Source organism: Piliocolobus tephrosceles, chromosome 6 (assembly GCF_002776525.5).
Source record: "Piliocolobus tephrosceles isolate RC106 chromosome 6, ASM277652v3, whole genome shotgun sequence".
Classification (NCBI taxonomy): Eukaryota; Metazoa; Chordata; class Mammalia; order Primates; family Cercopithecidae; genus Piliocolobus; species Piliocolobus tephrosceles.
In genome coordinates this window covers 28,626,017-28,642,117 of record NC_045439.1, presented here as the reverse complement: position 1 = coordinate 28,642,117, position 16,101 = coordinate 28,626,017, and the positions used below count along the sequence as shown (strand labels likewise).

At 45.9% G+C, this 16,101-nt stretch overlaps 1 protein-coding gene across 5 annotated transcripts in view; it reads left to right on the top strand.

Annotated features, from left to right (window-relative positions):
• ADCK1 (aarF domain containing kinase 1) overlaps nucleotides 1-16,101 on the top strand; it is a 133,426-nt gene that overhangs the window by 81,653 nt on the left and 35,672 nt on the right. For 4 of the 5 annotated variants that reach the window (XM_031935748.1, XM_023184993.3, XM_023185001.3 and 1 more), the window contains 2 exons: nucleotides 447-605; nucleotides 12,654-12,812. In XM_031935748.1, coding sequence (XP_031791608.1) covers nucleotides 447-605; nucleotides 12,654-12,812 — 318 coding nt within the window. The remainder of the gene's footprint in view (nucleotides 1-446; nucleotides 606-12,653; nucleotides 12,813-16,101) is intronic. The other variant, XM_023185011.3, reaches the window with a different exon arrangement.

Here is a 16,101-nt window from a genome sequence, read left to right as displayed (position 1 = left end):
GATTAGCTGGGTGTGGTGTCACACACCTGTAACCCCAGCTACTCAGGAGACTGAGGCAGGAGAAATGCTTGAACCTGAGGGGCGGAGGCTGCAGTGAGCCAAGATCATGCCACTGCACCCCAGCCTGGTCGACAGCGCGGGACTCTGTCTCAACACACACACACACACACCACACACACCACACATACACACTTTCTCTCTCTCTCTCTCTCTCTCTCTCCAATCTGTCCTGGGGGCGGAGGCTGCAGTGAGCCGAGATCATGCCACTGCACTCCAGCCTGGTCTATATCGCGCGACTCTGTCTGTCTCAACATACACACACACACACACACACATACCTGTCCTGGGGGCACTAGGCATCCCTGACTCTGGCCGGTCTTCCTGACTGCCTCTCACTGAACTGGGTCACTTTTTTAATTGCTCTGTTCTCTCTCTACTCCTGACAGATCCATGATTTGTTCCAGAGCTTCGATGACACCCCTCTGGGGACTGCCTCCCTGGCCCAGGTCCACAAGGCAGTGCTGCATGATGGGCGGACGGTGGCCGTGAAGGTCCAGCACCCAAAGGTGCGGGCTCAGAGCTCGAAGGACATTCTCCTGATGGAGGTGAGAACCCTCCCCTCCCTTTCTCCTTCCTGTGTCCTCGGTCCACATTTCCCTGGGATCCAGGCTGCCTAGATGGAACCGGTTCAGGCTGGTGTGGAGTGTGGCCCTTTGAGCAGCAGAGTGGGAGAGGAGAGCTGAGATCACGACAGAGGAGGTGTTATAACAGCTCCGTGACCACAAAACCCTGTGGCAGCTTGGGTTAGTTCTTGATTTGTCCCTGGGAACTGCCTGTGATAGTCTCAAAACACACTGAGTGGCTGCTAGGGGCCAAGGGGACCTCAGGGGAGGGATGTTGTAGAAATGAGCTAAACCAAAGGTGTGTTTTTTTTGTCTACCAAAGGGGTAGACAAAATTACATCTTAATTTGTTAAATTGTAACAAGAGGGAGCATGTGGTCAACAGGGATATAAAAAATGACATACAGATCACGTAGAAATATCTATGCAGGTTGCAGGTTTGCTTCTCTGGTACTTACTTGGAATGAACAAATTCACCTGTCTGAATGGTCCTAGGAAAACCCTTAGTGGACTTTTCTAGCTCTGTGCTCAGAGTAAGGGCAGAAGAGGTGGAGCGGCCACTGCTTGAGTCAGTAGCCATCACCCCCCCATGGGGAGGTCAGCAATCTGTTTAATTTGTCAGTGTGTTCCTTTCTTTCCTTTTCTTGTTTTCCTTCCTTTGCTTGCCTTCCTTACTCTGGACTCTTAGTTTATTCTTTCAACTCACTTTAACCAAACTTGATGCCTATGTTGAGGGTCTTCTGCACCCTGTGCTAGGTGGGTGCTGGGGACATGAGAGTGAGTGAGCCCCATCTTCATCTTGGGACAATCCTCATTTAGTGGAGACAGGCATGTAAACAGTCACAGCGTGTTTGCACAGTGCCATGTAGCACTGTGCGGGGATGGATGGGGCACCAAGGGGGCTGCAGCAAGATGGTGACTCTTGAGATACCCAGGCGGCGGAAGGACAGCCCAGTGAGTGTGAGGGCCTAACTGCTTGGAGGACAGAGTGTACTTGGATAACTTCAACCTGTTCTGATGGTATGAGCTCTAAGTAGAGATGAGGCTGGGAAGGTAGGTAGGATAGAACACGGGGGTTTGTATTCCAGGCTAAGGCATAGAATGGTATGCATGGCCAACACTCACTACATATTTGTGGATCTGAGCAGATCTGAGTTTTTTCCTGTAGTCATTGGGAACCATTTAAGAATTTTAATTAGGGGACTGTCATGATCAGATTTGCATTAGAAATAAAAATCTGTTGGGAGTCTGGAGGATGGATCGGAAGGCAGAAAGACTGTAGCCAGGAGATGAATTGAGGGGCTGCTGCATTGGTCTGAGAGAGAAATAATGATGTGAAGTGAGGAGTGTAATAGGAGTAAGGGAGATGGATGGGTTCAAGGGACAGAATAATCAGGATTTGTGACCAGCTTTACACATGGGGTGGGGGCAAGGACTGGTATGAATGAGAAGGAGACAAATATCTTAGGTTTCTGGCTTAAGTGATTATGTTTAGGCATATTTAACTATATATGGTGGTTCCCCTTTATCTGTAAAGATACATTCCAAGACCCCCAGTGGATGCCTGAATCCTCAAATAGTGCCCAACCCCATATACACTGTTTTTTCTTATACATACTGATATGGTTTGGCTATTTCCCCACCCAAATCTCATCTTGAATTGTAGCCCCCATAAGCCCCACGTGTTGTGGGAGGAACCTGGTAGGAGGTGATTGAATCATGGGGGCAGGTCTTTCCCATGCTGTTCTCGTGACAGTGAATAAATCTCACAAGATCTGATGGTTTTATAAAAGGGCAGTCCCCTGCAAAGGCTCTCTTGCCTGCCACCATGTAAGATGTGCCTTTGCTTTTCCTTGGCCTTCTGCCATGATTGTGAGGCCTCCCTAGCCATGTGGAACTGTGCATCCATTAAACCTCTTTCTTTTATAAATTATCCAGTCTCAGGTATGTCTTTATTAGCAGCGTGAGAACAGACTCATACACATACATACGTGTGATAAAGTTTAATTTATAAAGTATGCATAGTAAGAGACTAATGATAAAATATAATTATAAGATATAATAAGAGTGAGGTGAATGTGGTCTCTTTCTCAAAATGTCTTATTGTATTGTACTCACCTATTTTCAGGACACAGTTGACCTTGGATAATTGAAACCTTGCAAAGCAAAACTATAGAGAAGGGGGACAACTATTTGTCAGTCAGGGTATAGTTGGTGAAAATAATTTGCTCTACACATTTCAAACAGGGAATTTCACACAGAAAATGGAGTTTACAAATGATGTAATGGCCAAAAAGCCAAATGGGATGGAGAGACAATTGCCAACAGCAGGAAGCCAAGGCCACCCTCAAGGCAGAGGACAAAGAGAAGATGTAGTTCTCTAGATCCCCGGGCCAGGGACCATGGATAGTAGCTGAGACTGTGGTGAGCTTGTTCTCTGGGAGCCAGATCACAGACATAGGGCCCTTCACTTGGGAGTGGGAGCCACAGATGCTGTTTGAGGCAGAAGAGTTTCCATCTTCTCTTGCCTCCCAGTATGTTGGTATCCCTCAGTGTTGCCTCCGGGCAAAACCTAGCTGGCAGCAAGTTGGCAAGGGAGCCTGGGAAATGGAAGTTCTCAAGAGAGTAAGGGGATTGGGATGCATCTTGGAACAAAGTGAAATGGTCGATGCAGCAACCACGTAGGGTAAAATAGTGCTCTTGGCAGTTTTGGATAGGGATATCCTTGTTGGTCTGGAGTCCAGGCTGGAATACAAATTCAGCCTTTATGAGTAAAGATACTCTTGATAGATGAATCTGGGGGAATAGTTGAGATCACTCAGAGAATGTATATAGAGTTTAAAAGACAGCAACAAGAAGAAAGAAGGCAAGGGAAAAAACTGTGCAAAACATTGTTTGGGGGGTGAGCCCAAGAGGATAAGTTCATGAATGGAACTAAGAAAGCATGATCAGAGAGACTGGAGGAGAACCAGATTGTGCAATGCTGCTATATTCAGTGGAGAAAAGTTAAAGATGAAAGCACTATATTAGTTATCTGATGCTGCATAATGAGTCACCTCAAAACACAGTGGCTTAAAACAACAGTCATGTGTTTTGCTCATGAATTCGCAGTTTGGCCAGGGCTTGGTAGAGAAACTCATCTGTTTTATGCAGCACTAGCTGGAGTAACTTGACTGGGGGCTGGAGTGGCTCATTTCCTCGCTGGCAAGTTGGTGCTAGCTGTTGTCTGGGAGCTTAACTGGGGCTGTGGGCCAGGGCCTTAGTTCCTCTCCACATCAGCCTCTACATGGCTGCTTGGTCTTCCTCACAGCATGGTGGCTGAGTTCTAAGAGCAAGTGACCCAAGAGAATAAGGCTGAAAGTACGTCACAGTTTTATGACTCAACCTTGGAAGCCACATAGGATTACTTCACTCTTTTGGATGAAGCAGTCACAAAGGACCCCTTAGTTAAGTTCAGGGTTGGGGAAATAGACTCTACCTCTTAATGGGAGAGTGGCAGGGTTCTAGAAGTGAATTAGAATGGGAGGTACTTTGGCAGCCATTTTGGAAAACATAGTCTGCCAGAATTCCTCAACGTTGTCAAACGGGAGATCAAATCAGTAAAGCACTGGAAAGGGTATTTTGGATTTGGTGATTCAGGGTGGTTAGGAAGAGCAGCTACAATGGCCTGATCAGGGTGAAAGAGAATTGAGACTCAAGGAAGTGGAGACTCTTCACAGAGAATGTACTCTTTTCAGATATTTAGTTGTGGAAGGTTCGGGAGAGTTAGGGTAGTGGTCAGAGCAGAGCATAGGATTAAATACTGGGGAGACTTGAGTGGAATTGTAGCTGATTGGGAAGGGGGCAGATTAGGGGATTCCGCAGAGAGAAGTAATTGCTAGATCAAGTCCTGAGGGAGATTCAAGTGACTGGGAGTGAAGAACACAGGTGGAAACCTTAGCCTTTGTTTCGAGCCCAGTGGAAGGTGGGAAGGCTGGGTACAGATGAGTGTGTGGGGCAGAGGAGAGGGGGAGGGAAAGTGGGCAGCAGAGTGTGTAGCAGCCTGATAGCCTCTATTTTTTCTCTGAAGTGGGAGGCAAGACCATCTGCTGAGAATGAGGGGGTAGAAGGTAGCATTGGAGACTTGAGGTGGGTGAAGGTTTGGAATAGCTACTGTGTGCAGTGGAAACGGGGCTGACCAGGGCAGGAGAGCAGGGTTGCCGGGTGGCCCTGAGCATCTACCTACAAACCTGATTTTTCTAGCATACCTGTCAGCAGCTGTGGAGCAGCCATAGCTGGGAGAGAACTGGGAGATTTGGAGGATCTCAGGGTTTCCTGAATCCCAGAAGCCACTCCTGAGTCAGGCAGGAAGCTGCCTCTGCATAGTAAAGCCATCAGGGCCCACTTGGACAGGGAGGACAGCTGTGGCTTTTTCTCTGCGTTTGCTTGCTGCCTCCCTAAGTTATGGTTGCTGTAAGGTCAGAGCAATAATAGCAGTAATAAAGATTTGGCATCTTCCTCCCTGAGGTAAGGATCACATGCTTTTCTTGGGAAGCACAGCCTGGCAGGCTGTGTGCAGAGTACGGAGTGGCTCCTTAGTAGTGGCTTGAGGCAGTTCTGGGGCTGGGACCACAAGGCAAACCGGAGACCCACACTCATACCCTTCAGGAGAACAGCCGGAACGGAGGCCTGAGGCCACCACCCCATGGACTGTCAGGATGAGCAGCAGCACTGGGTAACACTGCCATCTCACTGGGCTTCGTCTCTGGTGGGAAAAGTCCTGCCTGGGTCCTTCTCTGATGGAAAACCAAGAATCTCGTACTTGAAGTGAATATTTTGTTTTTCTGTGTTGTGACCTAAATGGTGTCTTATATTTAGGAATGACAATCCCAGAAAGGTATTAAGCATTCTTGGCCTGAAGAATGATTTCTAGGGGACATTTAGGGCTACCAGAAACTGAGGGACAGAGAGGAGGCAAAGCTACTTTTTGCATACCCTCTATGTCTCCTTTCATGCCAACTCCAGGTGTGGTATGCCCATATGCTTCTCTCCCACTCTTGTGCACTCTCCTCTGCCCTGTAATTGATCACAGCCTGGTCTTAAGAGGAAAGCAATCTGATGAAAGCAATTCACAGTAAAGAGAGAGTGACTGATAGGCTTAACCTCTTTATATTTGCATTTTAAGAGGTGACCTTCTACATCCAAACTCATAACTACTGTGCATTTACAGGGTGATAGAGGTCTACAGAGGTGAGACTTTTGAGAACAAGGGGGTGGTGACTACTGGTTGAATCAGTTGGGATGCTTTCAGTTGGCTCTAAGAACCAGAAAAATCCAACTGAAAGTGGTATAGCTAATGCTGACCCCTATTATCTCACATGTGAAGACGTCTGGAACTTGGGTCAGCTGTTCCAAGGCTGACAGCCCAGCACCTCACTGTGGTTTGTAACAACTCAGACTCTTTCCGTGTTTCACTCTGCTTCTCAGCTTCCTGGCTTGCCCTCCTGAGCCAGCACCGAGCATAGTCCCAGCACAGCAGCAACAGTTCCTGGTGTTACAAGTAGGTGACATCCTCATATTATTTATCAGAAAAAAAGAAAGAAAAAAAAAAAAAGGAGTTCCCTAGCAGAGTTCCCTTCATTTCTTATTGTCAAGAAGTAATGCCCACTCCCAAATCAGTCTTGGCAAGAAAACTGGGACCACCTTGATTGGCTTAAACCAATCATGACTCAGCTTCTCAGACCTGTTTTCCTTGAAGGACGTGAAGGATGTACAAACTTGGGGTTGTGTTAGCCAGGATGATGGGGGAGATGGCTGTTGGTTTGGCCTCCAGTAGCATGTACCACCCTAGAGTTTTGTATCTCCTGTGAACCTGGCAGTTTTGTGTCTCCTATGAACCTTCTCCCTTGGAGAGGGGAGAGCGCCTCTAGGATAGACTGTTGGAGGATGGCAGGGGAGGGAGGCTGATTCTCAGTAAATGGTGTTCAGTGAATCAGATGGTGTCGATGACTTTGCACAAAAGAAAAAGGCAGAGCCAAGGATGTCTTTTTAGCTTTGTCATTATCACCTGATAGTGTCCCTTTAATAGTTGGGGCAACTCTACTTCTAGATGCACGGCCAGTGACTCTTATTGATTTGAGTGGCTGTCCAGAGCCAGACTAATTGGGCCCAGAGATTGGAACAATGATTCAGCAGGAGGGGGTGAACTGATGAAGCATAGGCCATCCGTCTGCTGGCGGGCTGGCTTTGCAGCAGTTCTTTTCTACCCACAACACTGGGGAGCTTAGCGGGCCATATCTCACTGCCATTCTCACTGCTCGAGGGCAGGGTAAGACTCAGATGATCCCTGAGCTGCGGGACTACCATAATCCCCAGGTCCTAATCACCCTATATCACTCCCAGTTATTTCTCCAGCTTCTGAATTGATGAGGAACACTCCCTTACCCTCTCACCCATGAGGAATCTAACATATTGCCAAGTACTATGCCCTTCATGCACCACTGGGCCCCAAGGCGCTCGGCTATGTTGGGGTGGGCTCTTTGGCCTCAGCAATAAATCTCATCTATTGCTTGATGTCATCTGGCCCATCTCAAGGGTCAAGGGTCTCAAAAAGTAAAAACCCACGGCAGTCATGTTTTTGACTTTTTCTGAGCAGCATTTTCAGTGCATTTTGTCTACCATCTTGTTTGTTTGTTTGTTTGTTTGTTTGTTTGTTTTGACAGAGTCTCACTCTGTCGCCCAAGCTGGAGTGCAGTGGTGCGATCTCAGCTCACTGCAACCTCCACTGCCTGGCTTCAGGTGATTCTCCTACCTTAGCCTCCCAAGTAGCTGGGATTACAGGTGCCTGCCAGCACACCTGGCTAATTTTTGTATTTTTAGTAGAGACGGGGTTTTGCCATGTTGGCCAGGCTGGTCTTAAACCCCTGACCTCAGGTGATCCATCTGCCTCGGCCTCCCAAAGTGCTGGGATTACAGGCGTGAGCCACGGCACCCAGCCTCATCTTGTTTCCTTACTAAATGTGTTGGTTGAGCAGTGGGTGGCTAGGCAATGTTTGCGTCGGCACAGAATCCAGCAGCGATTTTATTTTTTAAAATATATATTAAAAAGTATCCAGAGATGTGGGCCACCCAAGGAAACTTCACCCTATAAATCTGTTTTCTAAAAAGTGTGTACTTTAATAACTTATCAGAACAAAGATAAACCCTGTGAATGGCAAGCTATTTACATCACTCTGAATTGATTTTCGACTCTTGTTGAACGTTCATTTTTACCAGTTTGGATCGGTACAGGCATTCTATTTAGTGTGCTGTTTTCCCATAGAACATTATTTCTTTTATAATGTACAATAACTTGATAACAGTAACTTGCATTTCCAGTTGCATTTTACAGTTTACAAAGCTCCTTCTCTGCCTTATCTTGAGCTTCCTATTGTATTGTCCTGTGTCGTTGCGTTGTGTTGCATGAGGCAGGGCTGCATAAAGAATGAACAAGAAAAGCCCAGGTCAGATTTTGTTTTGACAATTCCTGTTTTCTACTATGTAAAATTGGCAAGAAAAGGATTAAATGAAAGTGTGTGTGTAAAGTGTTCGTAGCACAGTGCCTGGAGTGTAGTAGGAACTAAATAATGATAATTCCCCTTCTCTTTTGCTATTTTAAATAACAGTCAGTTGTTTTATTTTTCTTTTCTTTTCTTGGTTTTATTTTATTTTATTTTTTATTTTTTGAGATGGAGTCTTTCTCTATTTATTGCCCAGGCTGGAGTGCAGTGGCATGACGTAGGCTCACTGCAAACACCGCCTCCTGGGTTCAAGTGATTCTCCTGCTTCAGCCTCCTGAGTAGCTCGGATTACAGGCACATGCCACTACACCTGGCTAATTTTTATATTTTTAGTAGAGATGGGGTTTCCCTGTGTTGGCCAGGCTGGTCTTGAACTCCTGACTTCAAGTGATCTGCCCGTCTTGGCCTCCCAAAGTGGTGGGACTACAGGTGTGAGCCACCACGCCTGGCCCATTCACTAGTTTTCAAACTTATGTGTGACTCTTCATTTTTTCCATTTTATTTCTGTGTGGCCCATGATTGATTTTTCCTCCTGCAAGCCAATGACCCTATAGGAAGATAGTTTCATTATTTTACCTTGAAGGAAGCATTAATTTTTGAATATACCTTGATTGATTCATAAGGTTCCAGATCAAGTAGAGAACTCTCAGGCTTTCTGAAATTATGATTCCCCCAAATTCGGAAGTTATGGCTCTTTCCACTAAAGCCTCAGAAACAGAAAAACTCATTTTCTTTGGATAACACATGTGAACATATAATTATCTCAGAAAAGCAGACAAAATCTTTGAAATATTCATTTCTTCATTCATTTACTCATTCATTCATTCATGTGAGTATTCAATAAACATCTGCAGAGTGTTGAGTAGCTGGTAGGCACTGGTGGAAACATTGGTTGTTAGAAGAATTTTATGGAGAAGATGCATTTTGGGAGAAAAATCAGAAAGTCAAATTGATAACAACATCTGTTTTATTTTAGTTGATTGCATGTGTTGTCAAAAAGAAAAATTGAAATGAATCTGCTTAAGGTAGGCTAAGTAGATTCATTTAAGAACAGAGTTGAATGAAACCAGACGGTGAAACTGAGTTTTATGTTACTTTCTTCAGCCAAGAAAAGTCTAAAACGGCAGCAGCCCAAACTACTTGAACCCGACGACTCTTAACCTGACCCCCTCCCCACCCACTGAATTTCAAGGGGTTGGTGAACCCCCTGAATTATGTGCAAAATTATGTATGTTCATTTTCTGCGCTTTGTAGCTGGTATCAAGTTTTAAAATTGGTGAGCTCCTATAAAGGGGATGGTGACATTGCATAAATCTGAGAACCACTGACTTCTATTCAAAGAACCCCCTTCATTTTAAAGTAACCAAGGAAGTGACCCACAACCCACAGGAAACCAGTTCGATGAGCAATGTAAAGTTTTCTGTGTTACGAGTTAGCTTACTATTTAGTTACTAGCAATTACTATTAGTTAATAAAATTGACTGCTTATGATTAATGATGTCAGGTATTATCAAGTGTTAATAATAATGAATAGTATTAATAAAGACTAATTATGTAACTGATTAGTAACTGGAAAATCTTTAATGTGCCTTTTAGTGCTGCTTGGATATCAATGATAATTAAAAATTTCACAAAAAACAGTGACCATACAATAAATGATGAGGAATTATTGTTTGGCCAGAAGCTTCACCCTCAAGTAGAGACCTCACTGGGCTACAGGTAGCTCTCTGTGCGTATCCACGTCTGGTCCGTGGCAATTGCCTAGAGGGTAGTCAGTAAATATTGATTGAAGAAATGAGAAAGCCTCATTGTGGCCCCTTTCCTTGCCCCTCTCGGGTGATACCCTCTGGAGTTTAGATTGGAGCAAAATGCTGGAGAGCTTTTCTTGCCTGAATTCCGAGCCCAGAAAGGTAGAATTCAGGTGACTTAGATGGCATGACTGGCCTCCACGTGGGCCTGGGGGAATCTCTTCTTTTTCCTGTTCACTTGCTCTGCCTCTGCTTTGGTCACTGCCAAGGGCCATCTGAGGGCACTGTGATGGGATGTGATGTCTGGAGGCTGCGGTGCCCAGGTGCCAGGGCTTGAGGCATACAGTCTGGGCCTCTCTGTTGCCCCCTCTCCCTTCTAGTCTTGCGTGATACAAACAAAACATAAACTAAATCAATTATCATAAGGTCATAGGTCTAGCCCATGAAAGACCAGACAAAACTCAAAAGAAATTAAACTACAGCCAAATGTAATTAAAAGAAGTTTTGGTAGAAATTGAGCATGATAACACTGTGTGATGATTCTTTTTGGAATGGCATCTGGTACATCACCCAGGACACAGGGCTTGAAAACAAAGCTGTAAATGCCTTGTAGTTAATAGTCTGGCTTTAGATTGATTTCTTTTGCCAACAGCATTGAGCAAAATATCATAGAACAGGGCAAAAAGAAGCATGAGACAAGGCTTTTATCTAGGGCTCAGTAAGTCTTTCTGGAAAGATGGGAAGGGGAAGGTCTTTTGGTACCAACAGGCCCACAGCTTGTTAGTTCTTATTGCCATCTGCTGTAGCCAGGGTTAGAGATGGTTGTTCTCAGATAACTCGGACTGTCATTTATACTAAGAATTACTGGGTCAATCAGTCAGTCTTCTCCCCAGGCCTGGCTTTGAATGCCAGCAGGAGAGCTTATGGGAGATCAGGGCCCTTCTGTTTCCCTCCCAGAATACTGGAACACCTCCTATGTCCCTGGTATCACCCTTGCTCACCCACTACAGAGCCATCATCCAGGAACTTGGGCACCCATCTCAAATCCAGAGCCCTGGTGGTGGGGCAGCCTTAGGATTGAGTCCCTGCCCATGGAGGGGGCTGTGGTATGCTATGCATAGATCACTGGGCCCTTCTTTAATTTCATGTCATTAAACTGACCCCTGAATGCCGGATAAATCTTCTAAAACCCCCTCTTATCATGTCATCACTCAAGAATCCACAGTGGAGCCAAATTGCCAAAAACCTAAGCTTTTCATCCAGGTGGTCATATTCCTTCTCTCTTTCTCCTCTTGTCTGATCTAGCCGTGTTTTCTTATTCCAATTTAGTTTTTTATTATGAAATATTTTAGATGTACAGAAAGTATAGAAAATAGTATTATAAATGTTCAAGCACCAAACATTCAACTTAAGAAATAAAGTAGTGACAGTTACATTTGCAGCACCCTTCCAGTGCTTTGTGAACAGACCATGAGGAACAGGTCGGGGAGCAGCCACAGGAGCAGTTGAGCTAAGTGCTTCAGAGCAAGGGCTGTGGAGTTGGCTGTGGAATTCCCAAGGGGAATTTTAGCTAGGTGATTCCTTGCTGGGAAAATTTTGGGAAAATCATATAACCCCTCAGAGTCTCAGATTCCTCATCTGTAAAATGGGATAGCACTTTGGTAGGCTGAGGCAGGAAGGCTGCTTGAAGATAGGAGCTTGAGACCAACCTGGGCAACATAGTGAGACCCTGTCTCTACAAAAAAAACTTTAAAAATTTGCTGGGCGTGGTGATGCACACCTGTAATCCCAGCCACTCAGGAGGCTGAGGTGGGAGGATCACTTGAGCCTTGGAAGTCAAGGTTGTGGTGAACTGTGATCACGCCACTGCACTCCAGTCTTGGCTACAGTGTGACAGCTTGTCTAAACAACAATAGAAAATGGATGATAAGATGTGTATCTGTGTGCCTCCCAGAGTTGTTGCAAGAATTAAGTTTAGTAGTAAGTAAAGTGCTTAGTTCACTATTCATAATAGCAAAGATGTGGGATCAACCCAAATGCCCACCAGTGAGAGACTGGATAAAGAAAATTTGGTAGATATACACCATGGAGTACTGTGCAGCCATAAAAAGGAATGAGATCATGTCCTTTGCAGGGACATGGATGAAGCTGGAAGCCATTATCCTCAGCAAACTAATGCAGGAACAAAAAAACCCAAACACCGCTTGTTCCACCTTACAAGTGGGAGCTGAACAATGAGAACACATGGACATAGGGAGGGCAACAACACGTACCTGGGGCCTGTTGGGCAAGGGTTGGGGTGTGGGGGAGAGCATTAGGAAAAAGAGCTAATACACGCCAGGCTTAATACCTAGGTGATGGGTTGATAGGTGCAGCAAACCACTGTGGCACACTTTTACCTATGAAACAAGCCTGCACATCCTGCACACATATCCCAGAACTTAAAAAATAAAATAAAAAATAAGTGCTTAGTTAGTGCTGGACACGAGGGGAACCCTCAGCAAATGGTAGTCATGGTTACCCATGCTGGCTGTTGAGCTATCATCATCTTGGACTTGGTGCAGAGTATCGAGCTTATGGGAGAGCAGGGTCCTACTATGTTTCCCTCCTGGAATTCAGAGGAGGGATGGGCCTCAGGGGAGGAGTTTCCCGTACTCCAGAGGAGAACCAGGCAGGAAGGTAGGGAATGTCGCTTGGTGTGTGCTGTGGGCCCACCCCGTGACTAGGGTGCTTGTTGGATTTCAGGTGCTCATTCTGGCTGTGAAGCAGCTATTCCCAGAGTTTGAGTTTATGTGGCTTGTGGATGAAGCCAAGAAGAACCTGCCTTTGGAGCTGGATTTCCTCAATGAAGGGAGGAATGCTGAGAAGGTGTCCCAGATGCTCAAGCATTTTGACTTCTTGAAGGTAGGCGGGACGAGGCAATGGGGGCCATGGCGGTCTGGTGGAAGAGTGTGGTGGTACGTGGGTCCCTGCCTGGAGTATCTCTTTCATGACATAATTGGGACATCTTCTTCCTGAGTCCTCTTACTGAGGATGAATGATTTGTCACTGGTGATGTGCATTAAATCCCTTGAAGGCAATTTGCAAAGGAATATCAAGTGATTGTTGACCCATTAGTCAATTAAACAGATGTTTATTGAATAAACGACAACTGCAAGACGCTGAGCCCTAGCCAAGAACCTATATGCTGTGGTCTCTGCCTCCGTGAGGCGTGGGGTGATGATGATATTGGCGACGCTGATAGCTAACACTGCTCTACGCTGGGACTGTTTTAAACACGTGTTTTACCTCGGCTTTTACAGTTGGTTCTGCTGTAACAAAACGTATGTGTTTCTAGAAATACTTCAGTTATGCAAAATCACACAACAGAAACCACAGAGCTTATGGGGAAAATAGAGTTAGGGGCACAACACTCAAAAAAATTCATTAGTGGCCGGGCACAGTGGCTCACGCCTGTAATCCCAGCACTTTGCGAGGTAGAGGCAGGTGGATCACCTGAGGTGAGGAAATCGAGACCAGCCTGGCCAACATGGTGAAACCCCGTCTCTACTAAAAATATAAAAATTTGGCTGGCGTGGTGGCATGTGTCTATAATCCCAGCTGCTCGGGAGGCTGAAGCAAGAGAATCGCTTGAACCCAGGAGGTGGAGGTTGCAGTGAGCTGAGATCACGCCACTGCATTCAGATCTGGGCAACAGGAGTGAAACTCCGTCTCAGAAAAAAAGAAAAAAAATTCATCAGTAATACAGTAATATAGAAAAGAAAAGAAGATAAGAATGAATAAAAACCAGTAACATAGTTTTACATATGTTAAATGGCTAAGAAATACATAAGACCACAATACACATGGCACTTTACCTTGAGCCTGCTGTGGAAGTGGGCATCAGAAGGGTTGCTGCTTGTTAGTTTTGTGAGATGATGGGAGGAGTCCTTTGAAATGGGACAGAGGCCAGGCATGGTGGCTGATGACAGTAATCCCAGTACTTTGGGAGGCGGAGGTGGGCGGATCACCTGAGGTGAGGAAATCGAGACCAACCTGGCCAACATGGTGAAACCCTGTCTCTAAAAATACGAAAAGTAGCCGGGCATGGTGGTGCACTCCTGTAATCTCGGCTACTCGGGAGGCTGAGACAGGAGAATCGCTTGGACCCAGGAGGCAAAGGTTGTAGTGAGCCAAGATCGTGCCATTGCACTCCAGCCTGGGCAACAGAGTGAGACTCCATATCAAGGAACAACAACAACAACAACAACAAAAAAAAAAAAGCAAAGAAAAGAAATGGGACAGAAAGTTGTAAGGCCAGATGTGGGTGACTCACCGACTCGCAGCGATGTCGAGGTGTGTTTGTTTTGTGTATTCCAATGTGGCACGGCTCTGCTGGATGCAGCTTTCTGCATTCCAGTGTTTCTCGCAGATGATAGTACAACATAAGCACATCCAAAATCTGCATTATGATCAAACTGTTCCCTAACACATCAATTGCATTGGAATAAATTTGTGTTTTCAAAACAAGTATTATAGCAGAACTGTTCTATGTAGTAAGAGACACTTAATGTGGGAAACAGTATCAGATAATATGAAGTCACAGCTGTCAGTGCCCCATGAGAAGTACGGCTTCTACGTGTTCTGAGGATTCAGAAGCAGGGACTCCCATGGCCTACTGGGTCAGGGCAGGCTCTGTGGAGAAGTTGGCACTGGAGTTGGTGTTTTTTTTTTTTTTTTGAGACAGAGTCTCGCTTTGTTGCCCAGGCTGGAGTGCAGTGGCATGATCTCAGCTCAGTGCAGTCTCCACCTCCTGGGTTCAAGTGATTCTCCTGTCTCAGCCTCCCAAGTAGCTGGGATTATAGGCATGTGCCACCATGCCTGACTAATATTTGTATTTTTTTTTTTTTTTTTTTAGTAGAGATGGGGTTTCCCCATGTTGTCAGGCTAGTCTTGAACTCCCGACCTCAAGTGATTTGCCCGCCTTGGCCTCCCAAGTGCTGAGATTACAGGTATGAACCACTATGCCTGGTCCTGGAGCTGGTCCTTTTTTTTTTTTTAATTAATTTTATTATTATTAATTTTTTGAGACAAAGTCTCACTCTGTCACCCAGGCTGGAGTGCAGTGGCGCAATCTCTGCTCACTGCAACCTCCACCTCCCAGGTTCAAGCGATTCCCCTGTCTCAGCCTACCGAGTAGCTAGGACTACAGGTGTGTGCCACCACACCTGACTAATTTTTGTATTTTTAGTAGAGGCAGGGTTTTACCATTTTGGCCAGGCTGGTCTCAAACTCCTGACCTCAAATGATCCACCTGCCTCGGCCTCCCAAAGTGCTGGGATTACAGGCGTGAGCCACTGCGCCCAGCCGGAACTGGTCTTTAAGGACCGTCCTGATGTTCTCTCAGGGCACACAGGAACTGGGGAGAGAGATGTATGTCACACCGTGTTCTTCCAACACATTTGTCCTTCCTGAGGTGTGTGCCTGTTTACACAGGGTTACCCCCCTTTTCCCAGCAGTGCAGGGCTTGGAGGGCTCTTCTGGTTGTCTACACTGAGCTTGGCTTCCAACTCTAGGAGAGATCACCCTTCTCTCTTCTTCAGCAGGCCTGGGGAATGCAGGAGAGGGGTCACCAAGCCCTCAGCAGCTCCATGTGCAGGTTCCAGAGCCAACAGTCAAGCCGTGCTATTCTTGGGGAGGATGGCTCAGAACATTGGATCAGGGAGAGGGGACACTATTGTTCTTGACTAAGGTGTCCTTGTGGCTTTTGAAGACGTCATGAGAAATGGAGGAAGTGTTTATGCTTTTGCTCTCCTGATTGACTAACAGGGATGGAGCGACTGAAGATGTGTCTATTCTAACCACTTGAGAATCCACAGGAAGAAGAACCACAGCTGTGGTGATCAGTGCGGTGTCTTGACACACTGATTGTGGAGGAAGATAGAGCCCAAGAAGAAGTTTAACTGGGTGTGGTGAGGGTCGGGTCTGTCTCCATTCTCCCAATATGCTTGACTGGCATTTTGTTGGCTGCCATCGTACGTGTGGATGTACAGACCCTCTTGTGTGCATAAATCCAGGAGTGCAGCCTAGGTCTGGTGTCATTGCCCCAACCTTGGAGCTCACACCACCAGTTCAGTGAAAACTTGGCTCTTTTAGACAAGTGATAATGTTAACTAATTAATTTAATGCTATAGAGTCTAAGACATGCTTCTAC